The 15,193-nt window shown below is 37.3% G+C and overlaps 1 protein-coding gene across 1 annotated transcript in view; it reads right to left on the bottom strand.

Moving 5' to 3' along the window:
* Window positions 1-6,450, bottom strand: part of LOC128241363 (uncharacterized) — a 72,418-nt gene extending 65,968 nt beyond the window's left edge. Inside the window, exons 1-3 of the mRNA XM_052958287.1 lie at window positions 6,416-6,450; window positions 1,986-2,066; window positions 749-900 (exon numbers count right to left, since the gene is read on the bottom strand). Of these exons, the coding sequence (XP_052814247.1) occupies window positions 749-900; window positions 1,986-2,066; window positions 6,416-6,422 (240 nt within the window). The 5' untranslated portion in view covers window positions 6,423-6,450. The remainder of the gene's footprint in view (window positions 1-748; window positions 901-1,985; window positions 2,067-6,415) is intronic.
* Window positions 6,451-15,193: the final 8,743 nt, after the last annotated feature.

The following is a 15,193-nucleotide window of genomic DNA, read 5'->3' as shown; positions in this document are numbered from 1 at the left end:
GGGTCCTTTTGTCATTGTTACTAGGGGCGGGTCCTTATTGCCATTGCTACTAGGGGCGGGACCTTATTGCCATTGTTACAAGGGGCGGGTCTTTATTGTGATTGTTACTTGGGGCGGGTCCTTATTGCCATTGCTTCTAGGGGCGGGTCCTTATTGCCATTGCTACTAGGGGCGGGTCCTTATTGCCATTGCTACTAGCGGGCGGGTCCTTATTGCCAGTGTTACAAGGGGCGGGTCTTTATTGCCATTGTTACTTGGGGCGGGTCCTTATTGCCATTGTTACTAGGGGCGGGTCCTTATTGCCATTTTGACTAGGGGCGGGTCTTTATTGCCATTTTGACTAGGGGCGGGTCTTTATTGCCATTGTTACTAGGGGTGGTCCTTATTGCTATTGTTACTAGGGGCTGGTCTTTATTGCCATTTTGACTAGGGGCGGGTCTTTATTGCCATTGTTACTAGGGACGGGTCTTTATTGCCATTTTGACTAGGGGCGGGTCTTTATTGCCATTGTTACTTGGGGCGGGTCTTTATTGCCATTTTGACTAGGGGCGGGTCTTTATTGCCATTGTTACTTGGGGCGGGTCCTTATTGCTATTGTTACTAGGGCCGGGTCCATAATGTCGTTGTCACTAGGGGCGGGTCCCTGATTTGGCGTTTGTTGTGTTACTCCGATATTGACGCACAAAGTGTTGCTTGGTAACAACTAGAGAGAGTGCACCCTCAAAGCCTGCTAGCGGTCAATGTGTACCTTGATATCTTTGGACGGGGAGGCCGAGAACACAGAGGCATCGTTGATCAGTTTGACGTCCACCGTGTCACCGCTTGCAGGATCAAGGTCGTAGCCTGTTGCTTCATCGTATGCGATTTTATGTTCGTCCTTCCAATAGTTCTCAAACATTCCTGGAAATAGAATGGAGGAGATAAGATTTGATAGTACCATCGAAACTCCGGGGAAAAGCCCAACATGGTTTCTCGAAACTCCAGGGATAAGCCCAACATGGTTTCTCGAAACTCCGGGGATAAGCCCAACATGGTTTCTCGAAACTCCGGGGATAAGCCCAACATGGTTTCTCGAAACTCCAGGGATAAGCCCAACATGGTTTCTCGAAACTCCAGGGATAAGCCCAACATGGTTTCTCGAAACTCCAGGGATAAGCCCAACATGGTTTCTCGAAACTCCGGGGATAAGCCCAACATGGTTTCTCGAAACTCCGGGGATAAGCCCAACATGGTTTCTCGAAACTCCGGGGATAAGCCCAACATGGTTTCTCGAAACTCCGGGGATAAGCCCAACATGGTTTCTCGAAACTCCGGGGATAAGCCCAACATGGTTTCTCGAAACTCCGGGGATAATCCCAACATGGTTTCTCGGAACATCTGATATCCTTAAAGTGACAATCATATTCAAAACCATTATATACACATGTATAAGAAACATATATCTTGAGTGATACACATTTAATTACTTACTTAATAAATCATTTATAGAAAATTAATTACTGATAACACGATTGTAACCGTGTATTTAATAGCTGAAAACGCAAGAATAGTAAATGATTGGTGAGTGCTAATATATTTACTGTGATCTACTTTGGTCTCATAATGTAGAAATACCGTGTTTTCTGCATCTTTCTTTCAAATTAAACTCGGTATCCTTCATAAGAACAATTTATTTTTACATTTATTCATCTTTTTGGTGTATCAATACATTTTAGTAAGAGTGTATCTTTAATAACAAGATTTAGCTAAGCTCGTTTTTTGTTTCGGTTTAATTAGTGTAATATTTACGTACGTATAAGTTTGATATTCGATTTTATTTAGTGAAAGTTACTGGTTAAGTTAGACTTGTGTGTTACTTAAATAAGCTTTTACAGCGTGTTACGTTTTAGTACTTTTGAGGAAATGGTACCTACGCCGGAAATGATATTTTTAAAGCCAATATTTCGAAAACGTTATTAATGAAGTTATTGCATATTGAACACTACCTGATTTCCTCGAGTACTCGCAGCCACTAACCAAGACAGTCAGCCCCATCAACGCCAACAGCCGAGTCATGCCCATTTTACCTGGAAATTAAAGTTAAATTAAACACACTGCCATGCTCATTGTACCTGGAAATTAAAGTTAAATTAAACACACTGCCATGCTCATTGTACCTGGAAATTAAAGTTAAATTAAACACACTGCCATGCCCATTGTACCTGGAAATTAAAGTTAAATTAAACACACTGCCATGCCCATTGTACCTGGAAATTAAAGTTAAATTAAACACACTGCCATGCCCATTGTACCTGGAAATTAAAGTTAAATTAAACACACTGCCATGCCCATTGTACCTGGAAATTAAAGTTAAATTAAACACACTGCCATGCTCATTGTACCTGGAAATTAAAGTTAAATTAAACACACTGCCATGCCCATTGTACCTGGAAATTAAAGTTAAATTAAACACACTGCCATGCCCATTGTACCTGGAAATTAAAGTTAAATTAAACACACTGCCATGCCCATTGTACCTGGAAATTAAAGTTAAATTAAACACACTGCCATGCCCATTGTACCTGGAAATTAAAGTTAAATTAAACACACTGCCATGCCCATTGTACCTGGAAATTAAAGTTAAATTAAACACACTGCCATGCCCATTGTACCTGGAAATTAAAGTTAAATTTAACACACTGCCATGCCCATTGTACCTGGAAATTAAAGTTAAATTAAACACACTGCCATGCCCATTGTACCTGGAAATTAAAGTTAAATTAAACACACTGCCATGCCCATTGTACCTGGAAATTAAAGTTAAATTAAACACACTGCCATGCTCATTGTACCTGGAAATTAAAGTTAAATTAAACACACTGCCATGCTCATTGTACCTGGAAATTAAAGTTAAATTAAACACACTGCCATGCTCATTGTACCTGGAAATTAAAGTTAAATTAAACACACTGCCATGCTCATTGTACCTGGAAATTAAAGTTAAATTAAACACACTGCCATGCTCATAGTACCTGGAAATTAAAGTTAAATTAAACACACTGCCATGCCCATTGTTAATGGAAAATGAAAAAGCTCACTGCAATGTCGATTGTTACTGGCAATTCAAAATTAAAATTCACTGCCTCACAACTTGTGATTGGAAAGTGAATTATACTGTCCGGCATATAACTGCTCCAAATAAATAAAACACCGAATGGCTGTATATCAGCGGTTAATTACCTTTAATGCAGAGTTATATCATGACATAACATGTGATAATTATCACAACAACATGAGGTAACTCACAATACATATATATTTTTTTTAATTTTGCGCAGAGATTTCATCTGCTCTTCAAAGGGAGATCACTACGTAGCATATAGTGTATCGAGTTCTTTTAGCCTGTTTATCAGTGTTCGTGAACAGACATAACTCACTATGTCAAAGTCGTCGGGCTCTCAGAATATACTTCGAGATAACCGAGTACAAAACATGTCTAACTTAACCCAACATGTTCGAAAAAGGTTCGAAATAACCAGAATATCGAGATAATAAAGTTTGACATTGCGAGTTTCGACTGTATACGATTTGCTTCTGTCATTCTACATTGTTTTCAAATTGATGTTGCCACTGGTTTGGTTTATAGAACGTAGGCTGCTAAGCGTGCCGACTTTTATAACCGTATCTCGGAATTAATCATCGGCAGATCGATACTACACATTTAAAACTTTTGACGAATCAATGCGCGCATGGGCGTATCAACCCAAGCGTTGTTAGAACAGAGGTGGTCAACGACCTACTTAACATTATCACTTGCATCTATGTTACCTAGTTAGCAATCTGCTCCAATAGCTACGGAGCTGCGTTCTGCTTATTAAGTAGCTTGCTAAAATTAGCTCTGTAAGGAATATTTATAATATGTAATGGTGTTAATATAGTGCGAATAAACGGCGTGTTTGTGTAGTTATGCAATGAAACGCATAGAAAACGCAATTATTCTGTATATGGCACAGAAAAAAGGCAGTATAAAAACAGATTATGCTAATAGTTTCATGAAAGCGTACTGAATCAAAATAAATACATGTATATATATCTATGTCTAGATTTTGGCCGCAGCCGGGAACTAGATACATGTACTATCAGTTAAAATAGAATCTGGGTCATCGGATTCGAACAGACTCGTTAAAACCGGGAAAAAGCATGCATCGTTTTGAGGATGCAATTAAATGCTCATTTAGCGTAATATATATATATATATATATATATCAAACCAAAATATTATGAGTGAAATTATAATATTTCATTTTATCCTATATTCATTTTTTTTTGTGATTGTAGTTTATGCATAAACGCATCTGTGTTAAAAATAGGCTAAATCGGCTTTTACTCGACAACTTTATACTAGATTGTTAATATGTACTTACACAAAATAAATGGTTATGCGACTGAATCGCATCAAACCATTTACTTGTGTAAGTACATACTTACAACCTTAAACCATTACTAAATGCATATTATTCTCGTACACGTTACCATTAAAATCAAAGCTCGTATAGTGTAGAGTATTAAACATAATTTATTTTACAGAACTTCATGTACAGTATGTCTTTCTTGTTTCCTTCGCTGTGTATTACTGTGGACAGTGGTGTATTACTGTGAACAGTGGTGTATTACTGTGGACAGTGGTGTATTACTGTGGACAGTTGTGTATTACTGTGGACAGTGGTGTATTACTGTGGACAGTGGGGTATATCCTTTAATGCTAATAAATCTACCATCACCACATACTAATACAAGAACAAATTAAGTTCGATGAATAGAAACGACCCAATCAGATCGCAGTGTTTCGTGCACTACATTTAGTTTATCCATTTATCAGTCCGCGTTGTTATACGTATTGATCGACTTAACCTGGCCCACATATCTCATATTCGATCTCAACTTAATTATTTGAACTTAAGCACCTTATTATGCGTTTATTTTTGCTCTTTTTACTTTTTTGGGAAACGTTTGCTTTTACATTCGGAGCTCCACGGTCTTTTATCGAAAACAACCCCGGATGTATGCCCGTAAATCAGTAGATGTAGTTCTTTTGAATTATATTATGAAGTAAATGTAGTGTTTTAGCTTGTAGTTGTAAATCTAAATTTACATTGATTGCCAGTGAAGTGTATTATTGCAAACATAATTAAGATTCCCAAGAATTAAGTACTTAAGTTTATAACAGCTATATTGAAATTACTACGCGATACACTTGCAGCGGACTTTAAGCGTACCTATTTCTGCCATTGTAAACCGTCAATATACATCCGAGGTTGTTTTCGATAAAAGTGGCCTAGGAGTTCCGAATGGCGTTTTTAAAGAGAATCAAACTGCATAACGTTTGATGTTATGTGTTTAAGGGAGTTGAGATTAAAACTGAGATTTGACTTAACTAAGTATTTTTGCGATTCTTGCTCCTGAGTTTCAATGATTGATTTTAAATCGGTTATCGTGTATGTCAAACTTTTTCTTCCGCTAGTAAACAATTGGCGTTAGATACAATACGTGAAGTATTTATAATACAGGGTGAAGAATCACGTGACCTAAAGGGGTTTTCACGTGAGTCACCACGGGCCACGACCGATGTAAACAAGTGACATTAATTAAAAAAAAATATAAAAAGATTACTGAAACCCTGATGAGGGGACATTCTATCAATGAACTGCAAATAAAATATCGTTCAAGTAAGATTTTCAGCTAATTAAGAAACGGATGTAAAGCAGAAAATTAAAAGTTCTACATGCAAAACCAAATCAGCATTACCTGAACTGACCAGTAGAGATATGAGCTTCAAAATAGGTTGAATAACTAACTACTCAGAAATATAAATTCGAAAAGCGACCGTACGGTACGTGCGTTTTTAAGATTGCCCCGACGTAAAATTACTAAAATCTTAAGGTTGCAATACGGTCTTATACAAAGGATATGTTTACGCAAGCAACAACACGTGATATCCCATATATCAAACGATTTATTACCCTTTTCCTTATTTGTAATCATATAAATGTCTGATTTCGATTTACAATGTACTTTTACAGTACCCTCGAAACTCGCTTTCTCAAATTATAAAATAACGACCAACAGCCCACACTTTACGTAAATAAATAAATATATCATACTTCTTGTACAAAAGATGATGAAAATTACCATGATGCATCAAAATCTATAGAATATTTTTTGTCCTTTTTGTCTGCGATTATGAAACTTGTAAATGCGCCTGCACAAGACAGGGCATAAAAAGACAATAATTTTAGAATTTCAATTTCATACGTTACCTTGTACTAAAATAGAATCCGTTTTTACCTTTTATTCTTCAAAATATTGTTTAAATGTATATAACCATATAGACAATATTATCAAAAATATATACTATAATCACATAAGAAATATTCACCTTCCATTCTTCTGGGCGTATGCAGAACAGTTCCCCACCAGTGGACCGAGGACGAGTTAAACGTTTACACCCGATCGACTCTCTTCATAATTTCGTAGTTAGTATACTCGAGCGCTTCACTGACTTCATTTCGTGCGATTCAGTGGCTGATATGCTCTATGATTTTGGTGTGGTAAGTTTAAACTTATTGGGGCTTACATGTGAAGTGATCATCACCTACTGATGAAATAACGTCTTCCGGGAGGTGGATGTTAATCGGGGGTACCGTGTGGCAGAGCGATCCACCTTTCCGGTGCACGTTTTACAACCAAAGTAGCGTTAGCACGAGTCACATACTGGCTTTGAAATATGGACCACAATCTAACATGACTAACACTAGCGGTTTCAGGGGACGGGGGCGAACCCGGCACGCGCCATGCTAAAAACATCTAAGTTTACTTTTTATTTCAATAATAAAATACGCCCCAAATGCATCATTTCGGAATAGCAAATTTGTATAATTTTCTTGGGGGAAGGACCCCAAAACTCACCGTGAGGAAGGGGGGACCCAAAAGGGTATGTATAACCCTAAGTAACGCACCTTATCAGCCCCTGACTAATACTATCGCTGGGTACGACGCCAATCGATGATTTTCGTGATAAATGTTGGGGCAGGTGTGAGTTTCGGCGGCCATTTTTTAATATGGTTATTGGTTAGATATAGAGCACAATAATGAACGTCCGTGATGATGATGATGATGATGATGATGATGATGATGATGATGATGATGATGATGATGATGATGATGATGATGATGATGATTAAATTCATCGAAAAGCATGAAAGAAATAGATAGCATGTCATCTTTGATTATATTATAACATAGGAAAATTAAGAGAATAAGCTGATTTTAGCTTCATTTGATATTTTATCTAATTGTTTACATTTTTCAGGCGGAGAATTTTAATATGAAGATAGAGCTTTCACAAGACTCTGTGAAGTGACTGAATGTAGCTGTTGCAAGCTACTGTATGTCGAAACTCTCGAGCGTCAGAGCTATTCATGAGCATAGGTGAGAGAACCAACATAACCAGTACTCACTAGTTTATCGAGAATTACTCGAAATGGTCTTCAAAGAGCTCATTCTGAGCTCCGCGACCATTTTTTTTTATCGAAACAACCTCGGATGTATGCCGATACAAATGTAGAAGTAGTTCGTATTTTTTAAGTATATCATTAATTAAACGTTTTGTATCAACTTGTATTTGTAGATCTAAATTTAAATTGATTGCCAGTGAAGTGTATCACTGCAAACATATTTAAGATTTCCAAGAGTTAGTCATAAAGTTTAACAGCTAAATTAAATTAAAACGCGGTCTACTTGTAGCGGACTTAAACGTACCGTTTTCTGAGTATGTAAACCGTCCGTATACATCCGAGGTTGCTTTCGAGCAAAATGACCGAGGATTTCCGAATGCAAATAGCTGTAAAAAGGCAAGATAACCTTTACAGAAAGTTTACATAATTCAAAGTAGTGCCAACTGAGGCTAGTTATCAGACAGTGGATTGCAAAGACGGTGTTCTCCTGAAAGCTCAATTATATTTTATAAAAAGGTTCCCCGAAAGAAGCAACGCTAGTATCTAGTACCAAGAATAGTACTCATTAAACAACGTTAGAAAAAAAGTTTCGTTGCATATAAGAAAAGTTAAATTAGTTGAACGTAACCACTGTGTATTCGATAATGTGGCCACATTTGTAAGAGTACAAACAACGTGGTGAAAGTTAAATTAGTTGAACGTAACCACTGTGTATTCGATAATGTGGCCACATTTGTAAGAGTACAAACAACGTGGTGAAATGTAAGCAGAAACAAACCAAGCTTTTCAGCCTGTATTTGAAATCACAAACTATTCAGCTGAAAAAAACCCCAACCTGTTAAGATTGAAAGTAGCCAATGGTCTGAAATGGTATAACCATGCTTTAAGTCATTGTCATGTGTTAAAAAAAAGGCATGTAACACTGAGAAGTAACCAAACAGGTGTAATTTGCCCTTTGATCCGAGTTTGTTTCGACGAAACTGACCGAGTTGCTCCGATTGTTACAACTCGTCACGTATTGGCGAATTTTGATTTACGGCTTGCACACAATCCTGAGATTACAGTTTAATATTGTTCCACTATGTTTCATATGGACACGGATCTTGATTTTGATATAAAAATACAGTTGTTTTTGAAAAACAAGGAGTTTGCAGCTATAAAACAATCAAAGACCCATAATTTCATCACAGGTGAACATCATGCTGACCACTACTCGGCTGTCAAAATTGAGTAGTAATACATAACTTTATGGTCATGTTATTAGACTATACAAAACACATTTGCAGACTTAGACTTCACAGGCTGTGTTTCTTTAAATATTAACATTGGAAACTAGCATTGTTTTGCAATACAGTGTCAACTAATGTAAAGTTCTTTCCATTCATATAATATTTATAAAATATTGATACTTGAACACAAGCACTCTTTTTGTATGAACATCATGTCAACGATGACTGTGGTCGTGAGCCTATTTCGTACGTGGTGGCAAATATCTTCTCTCGCCAAGAGAAGTAACTATGTAAGAGATCGCAATATTGGTCGATTCGATTGTCGGTGTTCCCAGTTGTCCTATCAGCCAGTGAAATATCAGTCTTATTACTCCGCAGCGATCCATCAACAACTTCATCGCTATCAATAAGCGTATTCAGGGCTGTGCTCAGTCATACCGAAAGACGTTAAAAGCTGGTATAAGTAGCTCCCTTGCCTGGCGCTCGGCATTTAAAGGGTAGTGCTTGGTTCGATCCCTGGTCGCGTCATACCAAAATACGTTAAAAGCTGGTACAAGTAGCTCCCCTGCCTGGCGCTCGGCATTTAAAGGGTAGTGCTCGGAAAAGTGGTGTACTCAGTACTGGTTCAACCCAGGAAAATTGTATCCCGTGTATCGGTGCTTTACACCGAGCACGTTAAAGAACCAATAGGTCTCTTCGCAAAGAGCTAGGGTATCGCACCCGGATCTCTTGTATCTCACTCTGTTTCTTCAAGTCTTCTTATATCTGGAGTTGACTGCGAATTGCTGTCACTTCTATCTCATGTCACTTATGGCATTTAAACACAATTTAAGTCGTGACGGCGTCACGGCGGGGTCAAGCCATAATGCAGCCAATGGGCGCGGGCAGACCTTGATAAACTCAAAATAAACAATAAAAACTGCTCGGTACCCATGTTCAACTGGCAGTGGTCTCAACCCAAATACTCTTAATGTCCTTTTCTGGTCTAATCTGAGCTTCACAGCACTATTACTAGACCAGGCCCTAACATCACAAACATAATCAAGACAAATCTCAATCTCGACTCATTTCACAACATATGATGATTCAAATCTTGTTCGTTGGTATTGCTTATAAGTATCTTCCATGGCCGAGAGTGTAAAATAGGTTCATTCCGACCCAAGCGTAGGGTGTTTTGCGGTAACGAGGTTTACCGAGTTTTCGCAAAACACTCTGCGCGAGGGTCCGGATGAACCTATGTTACACGAGCGGCTATGGTAGATGCTTTTTCTCCCACCCCAGTAAACAATGATTTTTTTTGCTGGATCTCTTTTATGCTTAATGAAAATAAATGCGATAATTCGTGGTTGTCATGGATATGCGCGCAGTGATTCAGATTATGTTAATAGTCAAATCGGTCTTTAAATAGTTCTAAGAAGAGTGAAGCATTATTTCTTGAAAGGTGCGCGAAAACTGTTTTATGGTGACATTTGAAGCAAGAAATAATTAATTCACGTTCTAAATATTGCCACAAGACAAGGATTCCATAATGCTACAGACGACAGTCTTGAACAAGGGAGGTAATTACAATGTGGTGACCATTTAAAAAGAGTTCCATACGGGCATTTTATCTTCACCCGTGGGCAAGATTATAAGTATCTTCCATGGCCAAGAGTGTAAGATAGGTTCATTCCGACCCGAGCGTAGGGTGTTTTGCGGAAACGAGGTTTACCGAGTTTCCGCAAAACACCCTGCGCGAGGGTCGGGATGAACTTATCTTACACGAGCGGCTGTGGTAGATGCTTTTTCTCCAACCGCAGTTAAACAAAATTAAGTCAAAATGTTTTTTTTGCTGTAACTCTTTAGTGCTTAGTAAAAATAATTGCGTACGGATATGCGATAATTCGTGGTTGTCATGGATATTCGCGCAGTGATTCAGAGTATGTAAATGGTTTGATCGGTCTTTAAATAGTTCTAAGAAAAGTGAAGCATTATTTCTTAAAAGGTGCGTGAAAACTGTTTTCTGGTGACATTTGAAGCGAGAAATAATTAACTAGCGTTCTAAATATTGCCACAAGACAAGGTTTCCATGATGCGCTATAGACGACAGTCTTCAACAAGGGAGGTAATTACAATCTTGTGACCATTAAAAGAAGTTCCATACGGGCATTTTATCTTCGCCCGTGGGCAAGATAAGAATTTCTAGCATGGTTAAATTAATGGATCTACTTATCTGAGGTGGGAGAAAAGAATTTCTGTCATGGTTAATCTATTGGATCTACTTATCTGAGGTGGGAGAAAAAACTTCAGCAATTGTTAGTAACAATTAGCTGTACTCAGTAGCATGGTTTTTAATCAACATATTCTTTGATAGAACGTGCTTTTGAAAGGTATAAACATAAGATTGGAAACAACCTTGGATGTTATGCGGTAAAATGAGTTAAGATTGAGATTTGACTAATTGTTTTTATTATATAAGGGCGAAGTAAAATAAGAATCATAAATGTATACAGGACGAACATTGATGACCTTAATTGTCCGTTTTGTGTTATCCTTTTTTCCAAAAATAACTGATACTGATGAGGATTTTGTTTTGTTTTAAAATTGTCATTTCTACATCTTTTCTGAGATGTAAGCGAACGCTAACACTAACCTAAGCCCCAATATCACGTTAATGTTCAAATCAGTTTTCAATCTCATATTCACGTTCAACACATTTATCCTCATACCAGCATGGCGTGATTCTAAATTTTGAAAGCATATTCTCTTGTGCTTTATGATGATAAACAATTACTCTTAATACAATTATTTCTATAGCACACAGTGTACTTTATAGGATAATAATTAAAAAAAATCAAATAACTTGGACATACGTGCAACTCTTTCTCTAGAAATATTTTCCTATAACATATTGACCAAATCAGCTAACTCTTTGAATGAATGCACCTTTGTGATTGAGACTGAGATTGAGGTTCGACTTCAAGGCGCACAATACAGGTTGGTGCAATTTATTTATTTTTGAATTACAATGCATTTTTCTGTCAAACTCATTTGACTTTATTGATAAAAAAGAATGCTAATGATTAATGGTTTAGATAAAACAATATTAGCGATGTTTAGGTGCGTTTTTACCGGGGAGTTTCATGGCCACGTAGCTATTAATTATTTTTTTTTTATAAAGGTATTAATTAGAAAACAAACAAATTATAAAGGCTCATACTTTTTATCTTTACCTATATCATATGTTTTGTTTTCGATTTTAAAAAGTCAACTGAGTTAAACACAGTAACTATTTGTTTTTGCCTACAGTGTGCGCCTTAAAGTATTGTTGTGGTTTTGTTGTGATATTAAGGCCAGAGTTCTGTTTAATTGTCCAGCGTTCAAGCACGACAGTTGCTGCAGGTTTTCATCAAGGTCATTCATATCATGGTTGACGTCCTTTACCCAAGTCTGTATATAAGAGATTTATATCCGAGACTCTGAGATTCCAAGATACATATCCGAGACTCTCAGATTCCGAGATTCATATCCGAGATTTCGAGTTTCATATCCTAGACTCTGAGATTCCGAGATACATATCCTAGACTCTGAGATTCCGAGATTCATATCCTAGACTCTGAGATTCCGAGATACATATCCTAGACTCTGAGATTCCGAGATACATATCCTAGACTCTGAGATTCCGAGATTCATATCCTAGACTCCGAGATTCCGAGATACATATCCGAGATTCCGAGTTTCATATCCTATACTCTGAGATTCCGAGATTCATATCCGAGATTTCGAGTTTCATATCCTAGACTCCGAGATTCCGAGATTCATATCCTAGACTCCGAGATTCTGAGATTCATATCCTAGACTCTGAGATTCCGAGATACATATCCGAGACTCTGAGATTCCGAGATTCATATCCGAGATTTCGAGTTTCATATCCTAGACTCCGAGATTCCGAGATTCATATCCTAGATTCCGAGTTTCATATCCTAGACTCTGAGATTCCGAGATTCAACTCTGAGATTCCGAGACACATATCCTAGACTCTGAGATTTTGAGATTCATATCATAGACTCCGAGATTCCGAGATACATATCCTAGACTCCGAGATTCCGAGATACATATCCTAGACTCTGAGATTCCGAGATTCATATCCTAGACTCTGAGATTCCGAGATACATATCCTAGACTCTGAGATTCCGAGATACATATCCTAGACTCTGAGATTCTGAGATTCATATCCTAGACTCTGAGATTCCGAGATACATATCCTAGACTCTGAGATTCCGAGATACATATCCTAGACTCTGAGATTCCGAGATACATTTTACAGACAAAACTACTATGTACGTGTACGTGTACGTGACCGCATGCGTGCTTACTTGGAGTTTACTAACGCGATTAAATTGGAATATCGGAACTCAACTGTGTTAAATGCAGTAGCAAATACCAGAAATATTTAATATGCTTACAAATATAAATTAACAATGTGTGAATAAACACGTAACCATACGATTGTTTTTCCTCTTTCCGTCCTTATGAAATGAACATTATACCATCAAATGTATTCTTGACATATCGAGTTTGCCACTTAGTCATGACCTATACGCCCAGAACTTGCCTTTTTGATGGTGTAATTTTCATCCAATGAGTACAATAACAGAACACAGTGAAATCACATTACGTATAGAACCAGGGGCGGCTGGAAGACTTTGCGTTCGAGGGAGCGCAGGTTTGGAACGTAACTAAGAAAAAAAACCTTCCCCAATAATTCGAACAATCCATGGTTCTGTTGAAGTAATTGGTGATTTGGGTCACTTCAAAGGAAATGTTAAACCAATTTTGGCTGAAATAGAGCGATGAAGTATATTATGTCCATTCTTTATATTGTTGCTCAAAAATTGACATTAAAAGGTAAAAATAGCTTTGCTCGGAAATTTACATTAAACAGTTAACTTGAATAGTTTGACCGATTTAAGAGGGAGCGCGAGCGGGCTAACCCCCGTCCGGTATCGCTAGTGATACTTGATATGGAGCAAAGTCATCGTGCATGTCAATGACTATAAAAAGAAATGTGATACGCGGGGGCGAGGGTAGGAAGAAAGTTGTTTGCTAAATCATTTCCCATCAAAGGCGAAATCAAGACCCTAATTATTCAATATATCTCCTAGAGTGAGGGTAAGTTTTCGCCTGTTGTAACTGAAAACTGGTCGTGTTAAACAAAGATCATGTAATAAAATAAGTTCTCCATTAGAGCGTTGATGTGCGTGTTATGTCAAGAAAACACATTCATTCTCTGAAATTCATCTACCACATAAAACATTGAGGCTCAATGGCAGGCGCAAATAAATTATAGAAAATAATATTATATGGTGCCTAAAGCTGCACTCTCACAGATTGAACGTTTTGACACTTTTTTATTTTTTGTCTTGGAACGAGAAATTATATTTAGGTATAAAAACTTGATGTTTTATGCAGTTTTTTAAACCGTTAGTAACGGTTTAAGCCATAAAACATTAATTTTCAAACAGAAATATGAAAATCTGCGATCTGATCTTTTGTCAGCAATATTTTATCATTGGTTTGCATATATTATGCCAAAAATTGCTCTTTCTAAAACAAAACATAGAACAAGTTGTAGAAACGGTAAATCTGTGAGAGTGCAGCTTTAATACCATATTTGAAATTGAGATTTAAGTAACAATTAGACGACATGAATTAAGATCTTAAGGATTAAGACTTGGCTGTGTAACTCTGTTTATAAAACTCTGATATAGATGATACATCTAATGTTAGAATACAACCTACATTTACAGCCAATGGAATTGCAGATAGGCAATAAGTTTAGTGCTAGACTTAATTATTAAGAATTTCAACTTTTGTGTGTGTTTAAAAATTCGCCTACTGCCTCTCATCTGATACACACTCACTGCGTCATATTTGCGTTGTCAACGAATCAACCAATGAGGTTGTACAGGGTGAGGAATCACGTGACTTAAAGGTTTCGCCTACTGCCACTCAAACGATACACACTCACTGCGCCACATTTGCGTTGACAATGTATAAGCCATTAAGGTTGTATTCTAAGACAGTTAGATGACCTGAAGTAATAATGTACGCTCTCTCCGCCCATTCTTAATCATTACGAATTTACTTTTGGTCTTCATGGCTTAAGGGTCAGGGGCCATGTTACGAACAGTCTCAAGTCCGAATCTAGACTCAGACTCAGAAAAGCATTTTAATAAATGACCAAAAATTCATATTCATTCCATTTCTTTTACAAAAATGTATGTTAATAAAAGTAAAACATTCAAATATGAATATATTTTAGCAAATTTTACCATCAATACTCTGGTAGAAGGAACATTACAATGAAATGAAGTTTTTCCATAATGAGTCTTGAGTCCGAACTCAGACTTGAGACTATTCGTAATCACTGCCCCAGAAACTATAAAGACTGTATTAATATGCTATTTTACAACACATGTTCTAAGTGAA

This window comes from Mya arenaria, chromosome 7 (assembly GCF_026914265.1).
Source record: "Mya arenaria isolate MELC-2E11 chromosome 7, ASM2691426v1".
In the NCBI taxonomy this organism is placed as follows: domain Eukaryota; kingdom Metazoa; phylum Mollusca; class Bivalvia; order Myida; family Myidae; genus Mya; species Mya arenaria.
This window is presented reverse-complemented; position numbering and strand designations above follow the sequence as displayed.